The sequence below is a fragment of the Aedes albopictus genome, chromosome 2 (assembly GCF_035046485.1).
Source record: "Aedes albopictus strain Foshan chromosome 2, AalbF5, whole genome shotgun sequence".
Taxonomy (NCBI): domain Eukaryota; kingdom Metazoa; phylum Arthropoda; class Insecta; order Diptera; family Culicidae; genus Aedes; species Aedes albopictus.
Window position 1 is genome coordinate 366,151,365 of NC_085137.1, and position 22,540 is coordinate 366,173,904.

A 22,540-nucleotide genomic window follows, 5' to 3' on the forward strand; every position below is an offset into this window, starting at 1 on the left:
TACCTATATAATTCACCAGTATAATTCTTGATGTTATCATGATTTCAAATCTGCTTTAAATAACGCATTTAATCATTCAAACTGTGGTAAAACTCATAACGTTAACGGGATTGGCTTCAACAATTCTATTTATTCTTATTTATTTCTTAAAAACATTATTTTTGAATTTTTCAACTGTAAAAATATGTGGAGAAAAAGCATTTTCAAAAAAAAAAAAAAATACAAAACTTTTACAAACTTTTTTTCAGAAATTTTAGATGGAGTAGTTTTCAAAACACCTTTAGAATTCTGTATAAATCACGAAAAATGACATTTTTAGTTTTTCAAAACTTTTCTTGCATTTTTTTGATTACTAAATATCCATGAAATTGGGAAATTTTTTGAGAATTCTTTCATTGGTTTTATGATTCCTAAATTAAGTAAAGCAAACACTATATGCTCCTAAGAAAGTTTACTAGAGGTTACTGCAGTTCATTTCTTTTGTTATTGCAAACCCATAACTGATTTCTGAAAATTATTTTTCAAAAGTTCCCGGAAAGGTTCTTATAATTATATAGTTGTTCTCAAAAGTTGTTTTTAGAAAATGCCTAAAAAATTAGCTCTACCAGAAACTATATTGTCATTTCTCTCAACAAAGCTACTAACATGTTTCGATTTTTTTTTCAATTGCAACACAAATCTCCTAGAATTTTATAGTCAAAAGTCCTATATTCCGGCATGGAAAATTAAAAAAAAAAATGCGAAAGCTGATTACTTTCGCCAAATTACTTTCGCCTTTATGTTCGCTTCAATGCAATTTTCATGATTGATCCTTATTCCTCATTTTTCTGATTTTTTATAATCATTGTACTTATCATTCAGCTGAAAAGTTTGCTTATAATTCCGCAAAGCAATTGCAAAAAAAATATTTCTAGAACAATTTTAGCAGAATCAACATATAAATAATTCGCAAGAATCACTATTGATGTTAGCATGGTTTTAAATTAGTTTAAAATAAAACACTTAGTTATAAAAATCACGTTGAAACTAGCGACGTTTACGAGAATTATTAGGAAAACTCTTCTTTACTCTTTTATTTCTTAAAGTTACTATCTATTTTTTTATATTTCTGTAATTACGAGATTTAAGCAATAGGCTAGTTCATCTCGAGAGCCTCGCTTTACTTCCCTTCCCAAGGAAGAACTCACATTTCTTGAGTATGTCGAGAGTGAGATTCGATCCCAGGTCCTTGGCGTGACAGTCACGTGCTTTAACCATCACACCAGGTCCGCTCCGCTATTATCTTTATTTTTTATTGTAAACATATGTGTTAACAGCAAGAAATATTTCCATTTCTTTTTAATTTCTACCCAAAAAACTGTAAGCAGTTGAAAAAAAGTTCAAGAAATTTCTAAATTCTTTTCTGAAATACTTTTTTTATTGGTTTCTAATCCCTTGTGAATTTCCCTAATTGGTTATATAATAACTGGTTTGATACTCTTCTATCGTACATTCAAAGGACTTTGGTATTATCTTCAAAAATTCCTTCTAAATTCAATTACAAATCCTGTCTTGGTTTCCTCATAATCTCTTTTGGGATTTTTTTTACGGAATATTATCTCACGATTAGAACTACAAACTTATTTTTCTCTAAGATTTTCTGCTGAAATATTCTCCAAAGATGGGATATCAGAAATAATTGCCAGATTTCCAAGAGAGGTATTTTCGAGATTTTCCTCTTGTAGGGAAACGACCAGGAAAGTTTTGACAGAATCTATCGGAAACACTTCCACCCATTCATTTTGTAATTCCCACAGGAAGTCTTCTATGAATTTGATTGGGATAAGCCTAAGAATTGTTTCAACTATCCAGTAAGAAAAATCACACGAAACACATTTTATCAGAAATTTGAGCTGGAGTAGCTTTAGAAACTCTTCAAGATTTGGCTAATGTCATTTCCCGGAATTCATTCATAGACTTTGATTTAAATTCCTCAAGAATTAATTGTAGATGTCCACTTCATGTCTTTGTTTGATATCCCAGTCTTGTTGCTCCACTTGTCCACCTCGTGTCTCTTCGAAAATTATCTGCTTGTATCGTTACAGGTTGTTGTTACGAGTCAACGAAAAGACCCCATCACCCTATCCTTTCCTCAAATATTTATGTTCCCCCTAACCTCGACGAAACCGCGAGTTTTACGGTTCCCCAAAACTAACATAGTTTACAAGTTAAAAACATGAAATTGTAGAAAGTTTTAATCGAATTCGGCTCCGTTATGCCTGCTGGCGCATAAGCCTTAAATAAATGATTAGGTAAAAAAAAAGCTTAATAATGCTTGTATAAAAACAATGAAAAAAATTCAAGCAGTGCTATCACATCCTGACCTACATATCAGTAATTGTTTCTTTCTAAGAAAACAATAGTTTCTTTTAGAAAACTACCATTTCTTGAACCCTTTTTAACCGTCCCATCCTGTAAAATCCAACCACAACATCGCAAGGCCAACCAGTACCTCCGCCACCACGGCGAAGCACACATTTCCTTGCGAAATCGTGACCGAGAAGGTTGTTGCCCATCACGTTGCTGCGAGGCTCTGCTGGCTGCACCGAGCTGTGCTGCAGAGATTCTCAGATCTCGGCCATAAATGGAGACGCCCGGTGCCCGGATAATTTATGGTTCACTGTCCGACCGACCGACCGTTCGTCCGTTTCCTTGTCCACTTGCGGGCGAGGCCCGCAGTTCTCCACCAGCAAGCGAGCAGCAGCAGCAGCAGAAAAGAGCGTGTAGATTATCATTATACTTCTTCGCGATGTTCTGACACAGCCTCCTCGCGTCGCTCGGTCGGATTATACCACCACCATGTTCCGCCCCCTGTTTGGCGGAGGCACCCACAAGTCTGCGTTGCTACATTTCGGAGAGTGATCTCTTTCTCGCCCTCACTCGCCATTATCTAAATATTTATCATAAAATTATCGTTACTCCACGCTTTTCAAGAGGGTTTTCGCCTAGTAGTGTGCCGTTCTACGCTGCTCGCCGCTCTGCGGCAGAATCTTCCACGATGCGAGGTGCTGCGTCGGAGCGGTTCTCAAGAGTACGGGCGCAATTTTTCTACGGCTTTCCTTACGGTGAAAAAAATAGAAGAAAAACGTTAAAAGGGCCTCAACTGTGTTTATGTTTATTTTACTTGTTAGTCTATTTGTTTATCTTCTTATTAAGGAGCGAGCTCGAGCTCCGGAGCTCGCAACTTTCGCAGGCGCGCTTCTAGCCGGCAGCCGACAATGGATCCATCCGCCCCTCGACGACGGAAGGTCGACCTCTCGCTCGTCGTCTAGTTCTACGCGGAGGGAACGACGACGATGCGAGTTTTCAAGTGCTTCCAAACTTTGGTTGGGCCTAATTTTTCGACACTCGCCTTTTAATCAAAACATAACACCAGAGCCGACGACGACGATGCTGCGCGATACACACGCACACACGGCAACGGTTTGGACGACGACGGTGACGAGGGTCGACCCATCCAATGTGCAACGCAGGCAGGCAGGCAGGCGAGTTGCTCGACGACGACGTTGAGTGATTTTCTGAGACCACCGCCGCCGCCGGTCGCCCGGCCGCATGGACCTAACGTGAATGGAAATTGTAAATACGGCTGGCTTCTATTGAAAATTAAGCTCTCTATTCAGCGATGATTGGCCCGCGGCGGGGGCTTTAGTGCCTTAGATGGGTGGAGGCCAGAGGGGTATGAGGCTTAACGATAGGATGCGCGGAGTACATGCACTATGAATTGGATCGATGACCTGTGGAGAAGAGATTGCAAGCAGGTCGAATTGTGGGTGAAATGGTGTGATTGATGCACATAATTAGAACGTTTCATTTGAAATGTGTTTTTTAGGACTTATGTAAAGATGTTTGTTAACTTATATTTATAAGAAGCAGAGGCCGATAGTCGTACTAATTGCAATTCAACCGGAACCTCCTCCTCAAAGACTTCATGAGCGGCATCTATACGTTCATTATCAATCTACGCTAGACACATTTAACCCTCGAGTGTTCGTGCTGTTCTATTTCGTACAACAAGTTGAAAAAATCTAGCTTTTTTGTACTCTTCATTATCGTGATGCTGGCGGTGGTGGCCAACCGTGCGATTTACGGAAGGTTAATATATCCTTTTTGCTTGTGTATCTATTCCAAAAGATTAATCCAGGTCTTATACAAGAATTTTCCTAAAAAAAAAAATAATGAAAGAACTTTTCGAAGGATTTCTCCCAGAGTTACCAATGAGATACGAAAGTTCATAGAGACGAACCAGCCAAGGGCTGAAAGTCTCTCAAATAAAGCTAAATCAATCAATCAATACGAAAGTTCATCCATATTTATATGATAACTGCTCAGTAGTGTTTCTACCGGGATCTCAAAAAGGATTTTTCTCGATTTTCTTTTTTTTTTTTCTCCAGAAAGTCCATTCAGAACTGATTTCGGAGATCCGGAGTCGTAGCGTGGTTTCATGGTGCCAAGTTTTCATGTATTTATTTTTGTAAAATTTTCAAAAACTTGTTTTTTTTTTGGTTCTTAAAAAGTTACATTTTCGGAACTTTCGGAAAACAATTTTAGAGTTAAGTTTTAAGTTTAAGAAACCCGTGATTTTTGGGAATTTAACAAGACCGTCATTTGTTTATTGCCGTTGTTACCTGTATACCGGTTATAGTTGGAAATTTTATTCAAAATTGTTCACAAAACTAATTAATAAAATAAAATAATAAATGCTATTATTTTTTATATTTTTTTTTGACATTTTCTTCAATTTAATTACGTTTTGAAAACATATTCTGGAGTTCCAAGGTTTTCTAGAAAGCGTTTAACTGTTTTTCCCATTTTTTCGTTATAAGTTCCATCTGCTTTTTTTTCAGAATTTCCGGGATCTCAAAAAGGATTTTTCTCGATTTTCTTTTTTTTTCACCAGAAAGTCAATTCAGAACTGATTTCGGAGATCCGGAGTCGTAGCGTGGTTCCATGGCGCCAAGTTTTCATGTATTTATTTTTGTAAAATTTTCAAAAACTTGTTTTTTTTTGGTTCTTAAAAAGTTACATTTTTTTAGGATTTTTAAATGGACTCGCAAACTTTTGGAAAACAATTTTAGAGTTAAGTTTTAAGTTTAAGAAACCCGTGATTTTTGGCAATTTTACAAGACCGTCATTTGTTGGAACAAGACTGTCATATAGTTGGAAATTTTATTCAAAATTGTTCACAAAACTAATCAATAAAATAAAAAAAAAATAAATGCTATTATATTTTTTTTTGACATTTTCTTCAGTTTAATTACGTTTTGAAAACATATTCTGGAGTTCCAGGGTTTTCTAGAAAGCGTTTAACTAAGATTAAGCGAGAGATTATTTCAGCTGAAGGATCCCCTACCCACAAATTGGCTAAATGGTTAGTTCAAGAGTTCCAAAGTATGCCAAAACCCTTCCCCACCAGTTCGGTCAAAAACACTCAGGAATTCACCCAAAAGTTGTTGGAATCAGGAACCATCAAGGAGGACGAGATTATGGTTTCTTTCGACGTCGCAGCACTATTCCCAAGTGTCCCTGTAAAGGATGCTCTAAATCTTCTCGAGGATTGGTTACTACCCCAAAAGTCTGACGCAGCTTGGAAAGGAAAAGTTAGGACTTATTTACGTTTGGCCAGACTGTGCATGGATGAGAATTACTTCCAATTCCGTGGACAGTTCTACAAGCAGACCAAAGGTGCCCCCATGGGAAATCCCCTATCCCCATTTTTATGCGAGCTTTTCATGGCAAATTTAGAAACCAAGCTTAAGGAGCAAGGTTTACTTCCGGAGAAATGGTGGAGGTACGTCGACGATATTTTCAGTGTGATCAAACGGGAAGCTTTATCTAAGATTCTAGAGGTCATCAACAATGTACATAAGGATATCAGGTTCACTCACGAGGAAGAAAAGGAGGGAAAACTTCCATTTTTGGATCTATTAGTTAAGAGGGAAGACAGTTCGTCGTTCGAATTCGAGATTTACAGGAAACCTACCAATACCATGCGTGTCATCCCCTATTCGTCGAATCACTCCTTCCAACATAAGATGGCAGCTTTTCACCACATGGTTCACCGAATGCAGACTCTACCTCTAAGCGATGACGGGAAGAATAAGGAACTCACTCACATATTCGAAACAGCGAAAATCAACGGATATAAGGAGAGGACAATTCAGGCCATCATTGACAAAAAGGAGAGGTTGCGATATCGAGGATCCCTAACAACTCTTACCCCTATTTCAGAATCTTTGAAGCGAGTATCAGTCCCCTTCGATCAACACATCACTAATAATTTACGTTCTAGGTTCAGAAATTTCGGGATCGATTTAGTATTTTCTAGCAGAAGCAATCAGTTGAAGACTTCATTAGGCTCTACAAAGGATCCGGTCAACACCCTAAACAAGGCTGGCGTTTACAAAATCAGTTGCTCCCATTGTGATAAGGTCTACGTTGGTCAAACAAAACGGACTTTGGAGGTTAGATTCAGGGAACATATGGCGGAGGTGGGAAAGGCGCAGAGGACAGTGAATAGAGGTTTGGAATACGATTTCAGGTCGAAAGTTGCTGAACATGTCTTTGAGGAGGGCCACCCTGTAACTACAGAGGATATTCAAATTTTGCGAAATGTATCTTCACCTTGGAAATTGGACGTTGCTGAGAGTCTAGAGATATACAAACAGGTACCTAACACGCTGTTGAATAAGGATCAAGGCAATGGAAGTTCGTGGCTTTTCAAATTATTACCCCCTAAGCATACTCGTATGGCGTGCGTCTCATAATGTACCTGTGATACATGAACTTTGTTTACCTATCCTGTGCTGGAGGGAAATGTACCTATTCGGTGGTGGAGGGAAATTTTACCTATTCTATGGTGGAGGTTAATATAGATATAAGTTTTTGCATGCTCGGGAGAAAAAAAAAAAAAAAAAAAAAAAAAAAAAAAAAAAAAAAAAAAAACTACCTAGATTAAGCTACCTATTATTTTTACCTATGATGTATGAGACGTGTAGAATGCGATGGATCTCTTCAGTCGAGTCAAGTACAAGACACTGAAGACGACCTTACAGTTGAGGTCGAAATACGTATCTGTCAAAGGATGCAAATTCTTAGTGGAATTCAAAGGAACCGTACTTAACCCGATTTTCTTTTATTTACAGATATTCCCCTAACAAGCCCAGGTTAATCATCATCAAGCGTTTAACTGTTTTTTTCCCATTTTTTCGTTATAAGTTCCATCTGCTTTTTCTTCAGAATTTCCAAACAACATAACGAAAGGTTTGTTCTGAAGTTTTCTAGAAGTTAAATCGAAATTTTCCTTAGAATAAATGAGAAAGAATACAACGAAAGCTTTGAATTGACAGGAGAGATTTCGCAGTAATCATAAGAACAATCGATTTAACAGATCACGAAAAAAAATAAAGAAAATATTGGAAAACTCATTGATTGTTTTTTTTTTCGAGGATCCGACTACAATGGTCAATGGTTAATTTCAAAAGTCACTCACATACGAGATCATGAATAAGTATTTTTGAAAGTTTAGAATTGGTGAAATAGTTTGTTTTTTTTTTTGAATGCATAAATATTTGGCTACAATTTCATAAAAAAAAACGGAAAAAGCCATTACATTTAAAAAAAAAGGCCATAGAAAAAAATCAGAAATAGTGGGTGGGATTTTGCAGATAGTTTCTAGCAGAAAATATTTTTATTTAATTTCTTCCTGGAGTTTCTGTCACAGTACCTTGTGAGAAATAATAGGGAGTCTATTCCAAAAAACCCAGGTAGAGTTCCATGAACAACTCTGGCAATCATTTTAACAGGCAATATTAGAAAAATGCTAAAAACAATTCTGATATATATTTCTGGTACTCTCCAAGATAATTTTTGAAAGCATTTAGGGAACATTCTAGGAGACCTTTAAAAGGAAACATAAACGGAATTATTAAAAACAAAGGAAAATGTACTCCTGAAAGAAATCCCGAACAAAGAAAAAAAAAATGGGTTTTGAAAAAATCTTAGTAGAAAGTTCCACAGAAAATAATTCTAGATAATTCTTCAGGAATTTTTAAAAAAATCTAAAAAAAAAAACAATATGATCAAATATATATAAAAAATAACCTGGGAGAAACTCTGAAAGCGACTTTGGTTGATCCTCTTAGAAAAATCGCAGACGTTGGAAGTGTTCCGGGGAAAAATAAAAAAATCCTAAAGAAAACTCTGCGAAAAAATTCAGAGAAACCATCTGACAGAAAAATCAAGAGAAAATCCAGGAAAAATCTTAGTAAGCAATCCTGTCTGTATTTTACGAAGAACTCGGGAAGGAGTTCTAAAAAAATTGAAAGAAAACTTAGGAGGAGCTCCAAGAGGAAGTCCAATGGGGAAAACTTTGGGAGGAATCCCCCCAGCCAGAAATTTGGTTGCTATATCGAAATTGCAACTGAAATAGTCACACATGTATAGCACCAAAGAAACCGTATTCAATGCACGAAACAGGCATATACATACTAAAGTGGAGGCTATATCGAAACATATATACGATTACTGCGATTCCATCCAACATAATTAGCGATTTCTCGAAAAATTTCTACGATTTCGTCGATTTTATCCGTCTAAATATACGATTATGCATGGTCTTATTACGATTGAGAGTACCAATATACGACTCAAGATTATCAAATAAAAAAAACAATTGATGTTCAGTGGGAAACGAACTTAGGTTCTTTGATTGAGAACTGCGCGTTATCTCTATTGGCTATACTGCCAAGTTGAAAATAGAGAGTTCAAAGTGAATGGCATAGAACGAATTAAAATTAGCGTGATACGATGCGAGACTTGTGGTGGGAGCGTTTTTGTTGTGCATTGAGTGGCACCAAAAGTGGTACCGTGCAAGAGGCCCGGAATCCACATCGTTGTTGGCATCAATACATCACTTATTGTAAGTCATCTGCTGGTATGAAAACCTATATATTTGGTTGAAATTATTGCTACCATGGTTGGAATGTGTCAACAACAACAAAAATACAAATTTGTGATGAATACCATTTTTTCTTTTTCTCCATCATACAAATATGTAAACAAAATTAGTTAAGATTTCCTAGATTAAGATTCGAATATTAAAAGTGCAGTAACAATCATATGCGACAGTAAAAATGAATATACGATTTCTACGATTTCATTCCCTTGGTATACGACGCAAGTGTGACGCAAACGATCAATATACAACATTGTTATAGTTGTATACGATTTCACCGATTTTCATCATACCTTTAGGTAGCAAGCTCGATTTAGCAGATTCATATACGATGTGAAGCGACGATTTCCACGATTTAAAGAAATCATATATACCATGCTAGTGAAATTGCAGCTTGACACTAAGAATGTATGTTTTTTTTTTCACGATTCAATCCGATTCTGTGCGATCCTACCGACAGTATCTCGCACCTTTTATGATCTGAGACGACTATGTGAAACAAAATCGCAATTGAAATTGAATTTGGCATGAAATGCCATTTTACGCAATCATTGTCAACAAATATACATATTATTATACAATTCTGATTCAATATATGAAAATATACGATTTATTCCACACTATGATTTAAGATATGTGGTTGGCTGGGCCAGGAGGAAAACTAAAATAAATCCAGCAATACTACTAAGTGAAATCCTGGTATAAAATTTGGGTTGTCACAGCAAGGAACTCATGGGAAAACTTGAGAACAAGTCTGAGAGAAGCTAAGCATGAATCCCCGAAGGAGCACTGACCAAAATATTGGAAAATATTTTTTTTGGGAAATCCTGGAAAAAAATTATGGAAAATTGCGGAAAATAATTCCGCTGGAGTTTTCTGAAAAAAAAAATGAGTTGAAAGTGCTGGAGGAATTTAAAATAAATTCTATTTGAAACCGTGGGTGGATTCCTGGGAAGAATTTTATAAGCAATTTAGGAAGGAATGCCGAAAATCTTAGAGAATTTTTAGAAAGCTTTTTGAACAAATTTCTAAAGAAATCTATTGGTGAATTTCCGAAAAAAAAATTCGATCACAAACTTCCATCAGAATTCACTAGTATCTTTCGAAACACTTAAGATTATATTGTCTCCGGCCGTTGGTAATAGAAATAACCCAATTTTCATCGTGATTTCCGGTTATCTGTGAACTGCTCAGCATTACTACTGGTAGAAGCAACTAAATATTCTCATACCATGCCAATACTTCCAATACTCATGCCAAACACGATGTTTTCAGTATGTACAAAAGTTGGGTGCAACTCTGGAACCAATCCCGGGGAAAAGCTTTAAGAGTCACTTCAGAAGAAATTCCAGGAGAAATCCCAGCAGAAAATGAAATTGTAAAATAATTTCTGGAAATATTTCAAAAGGAAACAATGGAGAAATTCTTTAAGACATTCAAGACTTCCGGACTCCGGAAGAAATCCTGGAAAAAAACTTTGCAAGACGGGACAAAATAAGTTTGACATTCTATTCCGCAAAATCGTAACTTGTTCTGTGCCTTAGTTGGTTAAAGCGCCGGACTAGCGTTACAGAGTTGTGCGTTCGAATCCCGCTAAAACAAGTGATATTTTTCTTATCGATAGCGATTGTGGAGTTTCAGAAAAAAACGGGGAAATCACGCGCGGAACTCAAGGAACAAATCTGGAGGAACTTACAATAAAATAACCGGAGATACTCAGGCAAAAGAGCTGTGAAACGCCTTTGTGGAAACCTCCACGAGAAATTCCGGGATAAATCACTGAAAGAGGTCCATACGCATTTTGTAAAAAAAAAAAAAATAGAAGAAAAAGCTGGAAGAATTCGGTACAATATTCTGTATGAAGCCATGAAAGAACTCCAAGAAAAAATCGCGAAAATCCTGGAGAAAATTTGAAAGAAATTTTGATAGATGTTCAAGAAAATATCAGAATAAATCTTGGACTTGATTTTTTTTGAGATTTTCGTTTAATCATAAGACCAAGTTCTTCAAGAAGTAGTTACAACCAAATATTGGAATCCATTGCTTCACATTCATACGACCCATTATTGAATGACTTGTGAGCGTATGAAAACTCATTTTTCTTCTACATCAAAATCTCCAATTGCCATTAAAGGATTTCACCGATTCAATTTACCTAGAGCCACTACCAAAAACTTCACTCAATGCTTCCTGCAATTCCAGCAAACAACCCAACAAATCATTGGATTATCTAAGTGCCCACGAAGCAACTTCCAAAACACATACATCTCGCCGCAAAGTCTACCCGGTACCAAATCCCTACACAATCCCAACAACAGCAGATAGGCATCAGCTGATTGCCTATGCTCGGCATGTTTCCATTATCAAACTTGCCATAAACATTCATCTTACACACTCAGACCAGACCAGCTAGCTCCGCAGACTCCCAACTGCGAACTGTGCTGGCTGGCTGCGACTACTGCTGAAGATAGAGGGAGGTTCATAACGAAGGGTGCTACCTTCAAATTTAGTCTACTGGTAGCTGGCTGGTGCGGCGTTTGGATATACTGAGCATAACAATCACCCGATAGCATACGTTTCCTAGTACGGGTTGTGGTGGTCCTTGGGATTCTAGCATTCAACTCTGAACTGAATGTGTGGCTGGCGTGGGTGGAGCAAACGACGAATGGGACTTTTCCTCCTTCTGTGATGTGGAGTTTATTTTTTTTTCGGTGATGATTGCCCCGAGGCTGAAGGAACAAACGGTTCATGGTGGTGGCGGCGGTGCGGTGGTAGGGTTAAATGGGTACAACATTAAAACGTTAATGAAGCCGAAGGCTGTTTCGGTTCGGTGCGTAGGAAGTTGAAGCTGTGTGTGACTGAGTTTGATAATGTGCCAGGGCGATGGCAGAGTCGAATCAGGGCAGGTTCTGACGAATAAGGTTGAAACTCGATTGCATTGTGTGACTTGGACACTTTGAGAGATGAATTTACCAAAAAAATTTTTGTTGCTGTGAGATTCGATCCAACGACTGAGTATTACAAGTTCAGCGCTTTAATCAACTAAACCACGGAACAATGAATCTGCATAATAGACACTCAAGATGTATTCCTAGCTAATTATTATTAGCTTAACAAATTCATCAGCGACCAAATTTTCAGAATCCCAAAAAATCCTTATTTTATCCTAAAAGTTAAAAAAAATAGTCCCTAAACGTGAGATCCGAACCTGGACTACCGCTGCCACATTGCCTAGTTGGTTCCGTATTTGGGCATGGTTGGTTTTTATCGGCATATTTATTGGGATGTTGATTGGGTAATGGGATGAGCTTAGAGCTGAGCCGAGAAAGAGAGGTGTGAGAGAAATTCAGAATTGGAAATCAGGCTCTTCACGACGAAACGACCTCCAAAGCCACTCATTGACTCATCAAGTTCACACTTTCATGCCTTACCGGGCGGAACACACCAGGCCAGCCACGCCGCCGCTGCCGAGCCACACTAATCACCTTGAAACAATTTCTATGCTAATAGCTCATTTTCACCTGAAACAACAAACCGCCCAAACTACTACCGCACATCTACACCTCGTACCGTTTTTAATTATACACTCCAGTTCGGAAGCAACAAGTTCAAAAGCTACGCGCGAGCTCGCCGGGTGTAAAGCGATTTTTGAACGAGCGACCTTCAAACCTTGTTACCTCTCCAACCAACCAACCTACAACACCGCGAATAGCAGCTAAGCAGCAAACTACTTAGCATCGGCTCAAATGAAATAGAAACATAAATTCGACCTCCACATAGCTCGCGTTTAAAGTAACCGGCAATAAGGCGGCGGCAGGAAGAGCAATAGAGACGCCGCGGCCAGCCGGCCCGAACAAAAAATGCTGTTAAACCCTCACCGTGCAATAACAATTGCTCGCTGCGCTGCTACTGCTGCTCGTATCGATGGCAGTAACATAAAATTAACATGAATATCGACCGACTCGCAACTACTTTGTACTCTCCAACTGACGTAGTGTAATGGTAATTCACCCACCTTAGCAGGGGGCCACGACCCACCCACCGACAACGGCGTGAACGATCGCGAGCATCATCATCATCATGATGCTGCCACCGACAACTACGACGACTTGCACCAGCACCCCCCGTGTCGGAATGTCTAACGAGTTTTATTATTGATAATTTATTTTAATTATAACACACACTCTCCTCTTCTCGAGAGCGACTATCTCCAGCGCCACAGCGTTCGACGTGTTTTTTTTTCTTTGGCTCTCAGTTTTGGCAAGGCAAACCGCGCGGTCAAAAAATCCGGCGCCGCTAGTCTCTTCCGAAACTTCCATGTATCCACTATCGTAAAAATTAATGAAGCTTTTCAAAACAGTTCCGCTGGTGAGACTAGAGACGGGCTGGTGGGTAGGGACAGGGTACTTTTCCCCCTCGCACGCGTGTTTGGAAAATTGGAAAACCCGATACAGCTTCCGTGACGAGCCATCAACCAGTTTATCCGTTGCGTAAGATTTGAACTTTTGGCGACTGGAGTTTTTGGCGATTCGTTGGTTAAAATGCTAAGTAGACTTGAAACAGATTTTTGGTAATACCCTGGCAATTCTCAATCATTCAATCTTAAACCTCAGTGATCGTTGAGATATGCGTGGTTTAAGTACAAAAAAAGCATCATATGCAATAAAAAATGTCTATCCACCGTAAATCCAGAAACTTCTCGATAAATACCTTCAGAAATTTCTTGAGAAGCTCTTTTGGAAAATTTTCAATGAAGTTTTGCATGAGATAATTCAGAAAAACCTAAGACATTTCTTCAGAATTTTTTTCACGAATGTCCTCGCAGTTTTCTTCAGAAATTCCTCTAGTGATTTCTCCAAATACCTATTAAAGGACTCCTTTGGAAAACTTTTCACAGATTTCCTTAGTCATTCCTGCAATTTTGGAAGCAATCCATGGCAAGTTTTCTAAATGAGCTCTTGGAGATGAAGAAAGGTCCGTAGGAATCCCTGAAGAATTTACTTAAGGAATCTCTGAGAGAACTCGTAGAATTTTTAGAAATTTCTTAGCCAAATTATGAAAGATTATTTAGAGCAACACCTGGAATAATCCCCGGGGAATGTTCTTTAAGTTCGTTAGAACATTCCCCAGGTGTTGCTTTAAATAATCTTTCATAGATTGGTTAAGAAATTTCTCAAAAATTCTACGAGTTCTCTCAGAGATTCCTTAAGTAAATTCTTCAGGGATTCCTACGGACCTCCCAAGCAACACACATGTTATAATAGAGTTACGACAGCGCAAGTTTTGGTTGTATAGAAGTTTATTTGACGTAATTCTAACATTGTGTTGAAATAACGTAAAATAAACTTCTATACAACCAAAACTTGCGCTGTCGTAACTTTTATATAACATGTGTGTTGCTTGGGCTTTCTTCATCTCCAAAAGCTCATTTAGAAAACTTGCCATGGATTGCTTCCAAAATTTCTTCTAGGATGCCCTAAGAAAATTCTCTAGAGATTCTGATAACAGCTAAAAAATCGCATGGATCTTTTATAAAAAAAACGCGTGGATTACTTCAGACATTTTGCCGTGAAGTTCATAAATTCCATTCTAGAATTTCTCTAGAAACTCCTCCAGATTCATCTAGAAAACATTCCATGGACATCCTAAAGAAAAATCTCTATGATTGCTTTTATGAATCCCTCCAAAAGTCTCTCGGAAAATCATCCACGGATTTCTTCAGAAATTTCACAGAAATACCCCTTTTTTGGGAAAAATGCTGGTAGCTATTCCGAAGAAACTCTGTGACAATATCAAGGAGAAATGCCGAGATCAATCCCGAATGTGTGGCTTCGTGGTCGTGCAGCTAGTGTCACCAAGCATTTAGTCGCATCGTGCTAGGGTCCGATTCTCGCCGCAGCTGTCAGGAAAGTTTTCGGCTGTGCCACTGGGCGTTGCATGCTAGTCCGTTGTCTAGTGTTATGCTTCCTTCAAAGAGCGAATAGATTCTTTTGAAGTACTAAACGTGTCCGTGTCTTTAATCCCGCGAAGAAAAATGGAAGGAATCGAGAATTGCTAGGGGATTATTGGATGCCTTGGAGAAACCAGCGAAAGCAATACTAGAAAAAAAAATCGCTAGAGGATATCTGAGAGAAATCTCAAATTAAAGATTTCTTCACAAGGAACTCTGGGAAACTTGCCATGGATTGCTTCCAAAATTTCTTCTAGGATGCCCTAAGAAAATTCTCTAGAGATTCTGATAACAGCCAAAAAATCGCATGGATCTTTTATAAAAAAACGCGTGGATTACTTCAGACATTTTGCCGTGAAGTTCATAAATTCCATTCTAGAATTTCTCTAGAGACTCCTCCAGATTCATCTAGAAAACATTCCATGGACACCCTAAAGAAAAATCTCTATGATTGCTTTTATGAATCCCTCCAAAAGTCTCTTGGAAAATCATCCACGGAATTCTTCAGAAATTTCACAGAAATACCCCTTTAAAAAAATATAAAATCTAAATTCCTTCAAAAAAATCTCAAAAGTTTTCTTCATTATCTTCTCCCAATGATTCCAGAGTTCACGAAGGATTGCTTTTGGACCTCCTCCAAAAAGTGTCCCAAGGATACGTCTGGAAATAGCTCCAAAAATTTTGTCAGAAAATATTCTTTGAATTATTTCAGATTTTTTTTAAAATTTTCGTAGGATTATTTAAGAAATGTCTGCATCGATTCCAAATTTCCCCAAGGTTTCTTTAAGAAGGTCTTCATCGGATTCCTTCAGAAAGTGCTCTGAACATTTCTACAAGATTGATTTTTTTTTTGCCAGGGATTTATCTAAGGAATCATTTATCAATTTCTCTTCCGGTTTCTTCAGATTTTCTGCCAGAAAATTCCTCTAGAATTCATACAAAAAGAACTTTTCTAGGAACTTCTCCAGGGATTCCAGAAAATTCTCCAATTTTTCCATTAAACAACATTTCATGGTCTTCCTCAAAAATTCCTCTATGGATTTTTCAGAAATCCGAAAATTCTCTCAGAAAGTCATCCACGAACTTCGTCAAAAATTTATACAACGATTCCTTCAGAAAAACAGCATTTCTTCAGATATTTCTTTAAAGTTGTTTTGATATATTCTCCCAAAGATTCCTTTGGCAAATTGCAAACGATTGCATCTGGACCCCGTCTTTAAACTACTCTTAGGATTCGTCTCAAAATAGGACCAAGGATTTTTTTGACAAATATTTGTTGAATTACTTCAGAAATTGGTTCCTTAAATCTTTCAAGGATTTTTTTTCCAGAAATTTCTCTTTCAGAAATACTTTGTTTGATCCTCTAAAAAATGTCTCCATTTTCACAACTTTTTCCAACGATTCCTTAAGAGATTTCTTTACACATTTCTTCAGATTTGTTAGAGATTTACAAGGAATTTTATCAACCATACAAAAAAAAAACCTTCTTTAGGAATTTCTCCAGGGATTTCAGAAAATTATCCGATTCTTCTTCTAAGAAACATTTCATGGACTTCTTCAAAATTTCTTCTATGGATTCTTTTAGAAATCCCTGCAAAGATTCTCTCCGAAAACCATTCACGGATTTCTGCAGAAAATCTTCCACGGTTCCTTCAGAAAATCAAAAAATCCAAATTTATTCAGAAATTTCTCAAAAGTTGTCTTTATAAATTTTATCAGGGATTCCTTTAATAAATCGCAAAAGATTGCTTTTGTATCTCAAGGAATCTTTCAAAAAGTCTTCTATGAATCATTACAGAAATTCTTTCCTAAAATCTTTCAAGGATTTTCCTTCAGAAGTTTCTCCTGTGGTTATTTCACAAATTCTTCGTGGCATACTTTAAGAAATTTCTTCATGGGCTCCTTGTTCAATAATTTCTCCAGTATTGTATTCCTTAAGAAGGTCTTCATTGGATTTCTTCAGATTTTTTTTTAATTTCTTTGTATATGTGAATTTAAACTTAATGCTAATTCTTCAAAGCACTTTAGAAATTCCTCTAGGCATTCCTTCAGATTTTTTTTTAATTTTTCTAGCAGTTCCTTCGGATTTTCTCCAGAAATTTCCTCTGGAGTTCATACAAAAAGAACTCATACAGGATTTTTTCCAGGGATTCCAGAAAATTCTCCTATTTTCCCCTAGAAAACAGAAAATTCTTCAAAAAATCAAAACTCCTTCAGAAATTTTACAAAAGTTATCCTTATAAATTCTTCCAGAGATTCCTTTAGCGAATCTTAAAGAATTTCTTCTGAACCTACTCTAGAAACTTATCGAATAATTCGTCTAGAAATAGCTCCAAAGATTCTTTCGGAAAACTTTTTGTAATGACTTCAGAAATTCGAGCCTAAACGCTTTTAAGGATTTTCTTTCAAAATTTTCTTCTTCAAAAATTCATCGTAGGATCCTTTAAGAAATTTCTCCATGTTCACAAATATCTCCAAAGAAAGAAGATCTTCTTTGGATTCCCTCAGGACTTTGTTTTCAAAATAATTCCCAAGGATTCTTTTGAAAATTTCTCTAGCGATTTTTTTCAGATATTATCTCCCGGAGAATTGAGGAACTTTGAGGAACATCCTACTTTCATTTATTGAGAAATTTGGAATTCTTCCGATATTTCTCTAGGGATTAAAAAAAATCCTTCAGAGTTTTAAACTGAAATTTGGCTAAACATTTCTCCCATAATCCCATCAGACAATTTTCTTGGATTTTTTTTTTCGAAATTCCCAGAAATGTTTTCAGAAATTTCTTCAAGGGTTTCTTCAGAGATTCGTGCATAATTTGACTCAGTGCTTCAAGCAGGTGTTTCTCCAGGAGTTTGTGCAGAAATCCATAGAGTTTTCCTCATGAATATCTCCGGATAATCCTCTATGTATTTTCTCTGACGTGTCTCCAGGGTTACTTTCAAGGATACATTTAGGACTTCCTCTCCTGATTCGTTCGAAAACCTTTTCAGAAATATTCGCTAAGAATTTCTACTCGAATTCCTTTAGTATTGTTTAGGTTTTTTTCTAGCAATATTCACAGATATTTTTTCCATTTGTTTCTTCAGATTCCTCAAGGGATTTCTCTAGGAATTATTCCAAAAAAATTTCAAGAGATACTTTTAGGAACCATAGCGAAGGTGTTCCAAGGAGTTTCTTCAGGTATTCTCCAGTGAACATCTTCAAAAAATCGTAATGTGATTCCTTCAGATACTCCTCCAGGGATTATTTGAAGAATTCTTCAAAAGTTTTCAACTGGAATCCGGTCAAAGATTTCCTCGTAAATTTCATCCGGAGATACATTTGGCATCTCTCCCAGATGCTTTTCCTGGTGTATCCTGAAGTTTTTTTAGTTCTTCAGAGGAAGATTCTAGAGTTTCTGCCAGAATTTCTCTTAGAGGTTTTTCGGATTTGCTTCTTGAGCTCCTCTCACGTTTTCTTCAATATATTATAGCGTTAGTTATCCAATATTTCCGTCTAAAATATTTCTAGAAATTATTTTAAGATTTGCTGCGATTTTTTCTTGATGTTTATGGATGAGTTTCTGCTGAGATTCCACGAAAGAACTGCTGTAAAAACCTCGAGGAAATCCAGAGAAGAATCCTGGAAAAAATGCTGGTAGCTATTCCGAAGAAACTCTGTGACTATATCAAGGAGAAATGCCGGGATAAATTCCGCGAAGGAAAATGGAAGGAATCGAGAATTTCTAGGGTAAATCTTTGAAGGAATTCTGGAAAGAATCTCTGATGGGAGCTTCTTGAAAAACCACTTGAAGAATTCCAGTAGACAATCCCAAAAATCATTTATTGGGATGAATTTAAGAAAACCCGATGTGAGGAACCCGGGATGATATCCACAAAAAAAATCCGGAAGGGAATCCGAAAACATTTCTGATGAACTTCTTGGAGAAACTCCGAGAGCAATACTAGAAAAAAAAAAATGCCGAGAGGACATCTGGGAGAAATCTCAAATTTAAGGTTTCTTCAAAGGATCTCTGGGAAAATTCATCGAGGGGAATAGTTATGGAAAAAAATATTGAGAACCTCTGAGACTAACTCCTGTAGACATTCCGAAGGAGTTTAAGGAAAAAAATCGAAAAAAAAATCAAGAAAAAATCCTGCATAAATCCCCGAAGAAACTGTCGTGAAAGTCCCATACTTAATTCCTGGAGAAATGCCAGAATGAATCTGGAGGTATCCCGGGGAAGCTTCCAGCAAAATCCCGAAGAAATTTCAGTAGACGTTTAGGTAGTAATCGCGGGAAGAGTTCAAGACGAATTCGGGAAAGAATTCCTGTGAAATCCCTGAGTGAATCCCGGGAGGAAAGATTCTTGGGTTTTTAGGAGAAACCTGTATAGGAATGCTTGATAGAACCTGTGACGAAGTTCCATGGAAAATATCGAAGCGCTCCTGTATAATCATTCTCTGGGATGAATTCTGGAAAACCTCTGTGGGAAACCTGGGATAATTTCCGTAAAAAAAATATGGGAGGGATTCTTTAAGACACCAGAGAGAAAATCCAGGAACAATCCAGATGGACCTCTTGGGGAAACCCCGAGAGGTCCATTTGCAAACGTCCCGAAAGAACTTCTGAAACAAATTCCGAATTATTCTCTAGTTAAAGTCGTGGGATAAAAATATGAAAAAAAAATTCTTGAAATCTTTAAAGGAAATATCGTGAAAAACTTCTATAAAAATCTTAAGATGAAGTCCAGAAAGATTTCAGAAAATATTTTGAAAAAATCCCTCTAGGAGAAAAGTTCTGAAAAAAACTGATAGAATCTCTTGCATAAACTCTGGAAGAACCATTTGAGAGAAATTCCTGGAGAAATACCGGAAGTTCTCCGGGATCATCTACGGAAGCTATCACGAGAGGACTCCTAGCGAAGTCCTGAAGAAATTTCGTTGGAAATTCAGGGAAATCCTGGAAAGTTCTCAAGTGGAATTCGTGAAGCAATCTTAAAAAAAAATATGTTGGGAATCGGAAAGAAACCAAGAAATTGTACAGTGACCCCACAATTTATGAATCGGCAAAAATGACCACAGTTTATGGATCACTCCATTTGATCAAAATGGTGATTCATAAATAGCGTACAAAATTAAGGTGATTAATCGGTGTGGGGTCACTGTAATACCATTCTCCGACGTAGTTCCTGGAGAAATCTTTTACTTTTGCATGCGTGATAATTCGAGCCCAATCCTCAATCGAAGTTTATTTACGTCTTGAAGAAAAAAATCTCAACAGATCTGTTCATTCCATACAATATTTGATATCCCGGAACGTCCACCCTGAATTGTCCACAACAGCCACGACAAACCGCCTGATTGCTGATGACCACCGTGGCGCAGCAGTTGTTTGACCAAACCTCCAAACAAGCAGTCAGTGACCGTTCGTTCCCGCTGCCGTAACAGCTGGACAAAGTTCTCTCATGGACCTCCGCCCGCCCGCCCGGTACGATGCGGCGACTGCAACGGACGACGACGGCAACGAGCTTGTATGTTTTTAAGCAGCCATTTATATGCGGAAAGCGTTCAATTTGTTTTGGTACCGACACACTCGCCGCCGCGCAGCCCAACCGTACACAAACAATAACTCCAAGGCTCCGTCCCCGGGAAGGTCGGAAACTGTGTTGTGAACCCCAGCACAGCAGCCTTGCCCGCGTCTCCATAGTCTCTAGTTAGTAGAAGATAGCTTTTTAGATGCCCATTTTTCTGCATTCCAACCATGCACCGGGCAGTTGGAAACTGTGGAGTCACAGAGCAGCGGATGTTCGAATTTCCTAAGAATGCTATCTTTCACAATGTTTCCAGGTTAAGGTGCTAACGTGGAACGTCATGTACCAGGAAGAGCGATGCGTGCGCCTCTAGTTGTGATTCTAAGAGATTTCTGACAAGATTTTTCCTACTGTTTCATCCGTATGTTTGTGATGCAACCATTGTCGAGTTTCGGACTTCTGACTTCAGTTCCCCATACCATAGCGCGTTTGGGTCAGCCGAAAGCGGAAGAAGGACATTTGGCGGGGTCGAAACTTGGTTCAGGTTTATTCTTCCGCTGACTGCCCTCAAGGGGGTAAATAGATTTCCGATCGGTGAAGCGTGATTAAGTAGTCCCGATTGGACACTCTTGGTTCTTGTGGATGATGCCGATTGGGCGACTTCGACGACGACCATGCATTGGACGTGAAATCCGATTTCGCAATCGAGCGAGAATTTTCCCGGGGTGGACCGTGATTTGTGCAGTCTTATCACATACCCACGGTGGGGCGGAAGGACACGGCGTTGTGTGTGTGCGCTGCCGCGCACGAGGAACGTGTACCGAACTGTGAAGTTCTGAGAAGAGGGAGGGGGTTAATTGCTTCGCCGGGGCGACCTTTGGTGCGCGCGGAATTCTCGGAAGGCCCGCGGGCGCGAGAGGGCTCGGCGTCGTCAGCCGGTCGGTCGGCCGGTCGCTACTCACGCGTAAAGTTGTTTCGCTCACAATTAATCAGCCAAATGAACTTGCAATTACAAACCGAACATGCTTCCGATTACCAGTCAGTCCGAGAGCGCGGTTGTAATTAATTTCTGCTTCACTTGGCAAATTCTTCCACCAACTGGTGCGCGATCTGGTGCAACCAGTAAAGTGTGCAAGGTTGACGAGGAGTACCGAGGAGAACACTACTCAGAGTTATTAAGGGGGATCGGGGTAAAAGGATCTTCGTTTGAGAACAGTAGCTCAGAGGACTCATTCAACCCCGATCTCCCCTTGCACAAAAACTTGACTGCGAAATGATGGCAGCACATCACCCCCAAATTCGTCTCTTTGTCCATCCCAATTTGACCAACCTCTTCAAACCAGCCCGAAAATAAACACTAATTTCGTCTGTCGTTTTTTCCTCTTGTGTCTTTTCAGGTAAGCAACCCTTACGGCGGATGGCGCAAGCGGATCACAGACCAGACCAGACCAGCACAAACCACAGACTACCTAAGTAGAGGGTGGAGATTCGCCTACGCGCCCTGGCCAGACCGGACCAGGCCAGGGCGAACCACTCACCGAAAAGAACCAGATCCTCTCCACTTCTCTCCAGTCGGTTGAGTGTTGCTACAAATTGCCACTTGCGAGTGCTTCACTCCGTTTGTCTCTTGACTGGGTGGATTGGCCTAAGGGGATGCACCCAAATTGGAGGGCAGATGTATATTTTTATATTAGTTCCTTGCACTGTGAAATAACCTACAAAACAAAAACAAATATTATCTTCACAGCTATCCTAAATCTATTTCAATGACATTTTGAAGTAATCTAATACCCATCGCAATTTTAATTAATTATCAAGTTGTTCTAGGTTAGAAAAATTCGGCTTATCAGTCTTTTTTTCTCTAGAACGATAACGGTTTTCGATTCGTCCCTACGTTTCGGTAACGGTTGTTACCATCCTCAGGGGATCTAGGTGGGGGTGTTTATTTGTACATTCGTTTTTAACAATATTAAATGTTAATGTTTAATGTTAATTAACAATTAATATTGTTAAAAACGAATGTACAAATAAACACCCCCACCTAGTTCCCCTGAGGATGGTAACAAACGTTACCGAAACGTAGGGA

At 38.4% G+C, this 22,540-nt stretch overlaps 1 protein-coding gene across 1 annotated transcript in view; it reads left to right on the forward strand.

Annotated features, from left to right (window-relative positions):
* Window positions 1–22,255, forward strand: part of LOC109422860 (uncharacterized) — a 193,504-nt gene extending 171,249 nt beyond the window's left edge. Inside the window, exon 2 of the mRNA XM_062852927.1 lies at window positions 21,852–22,255. Within this exon, the coding sequence (XP_062708911.1) occupies window positions 21,852–22,034 (183 nt within the window). The 3' untranslated portion in view covers window positions 22,035–22,255. The remainder of the gene's footprint in view (window positions 1–21,851) is intronic.
* The last annotated feature ends 285 nt before the right edge of the window (window positions 22,256–22,540 follow it).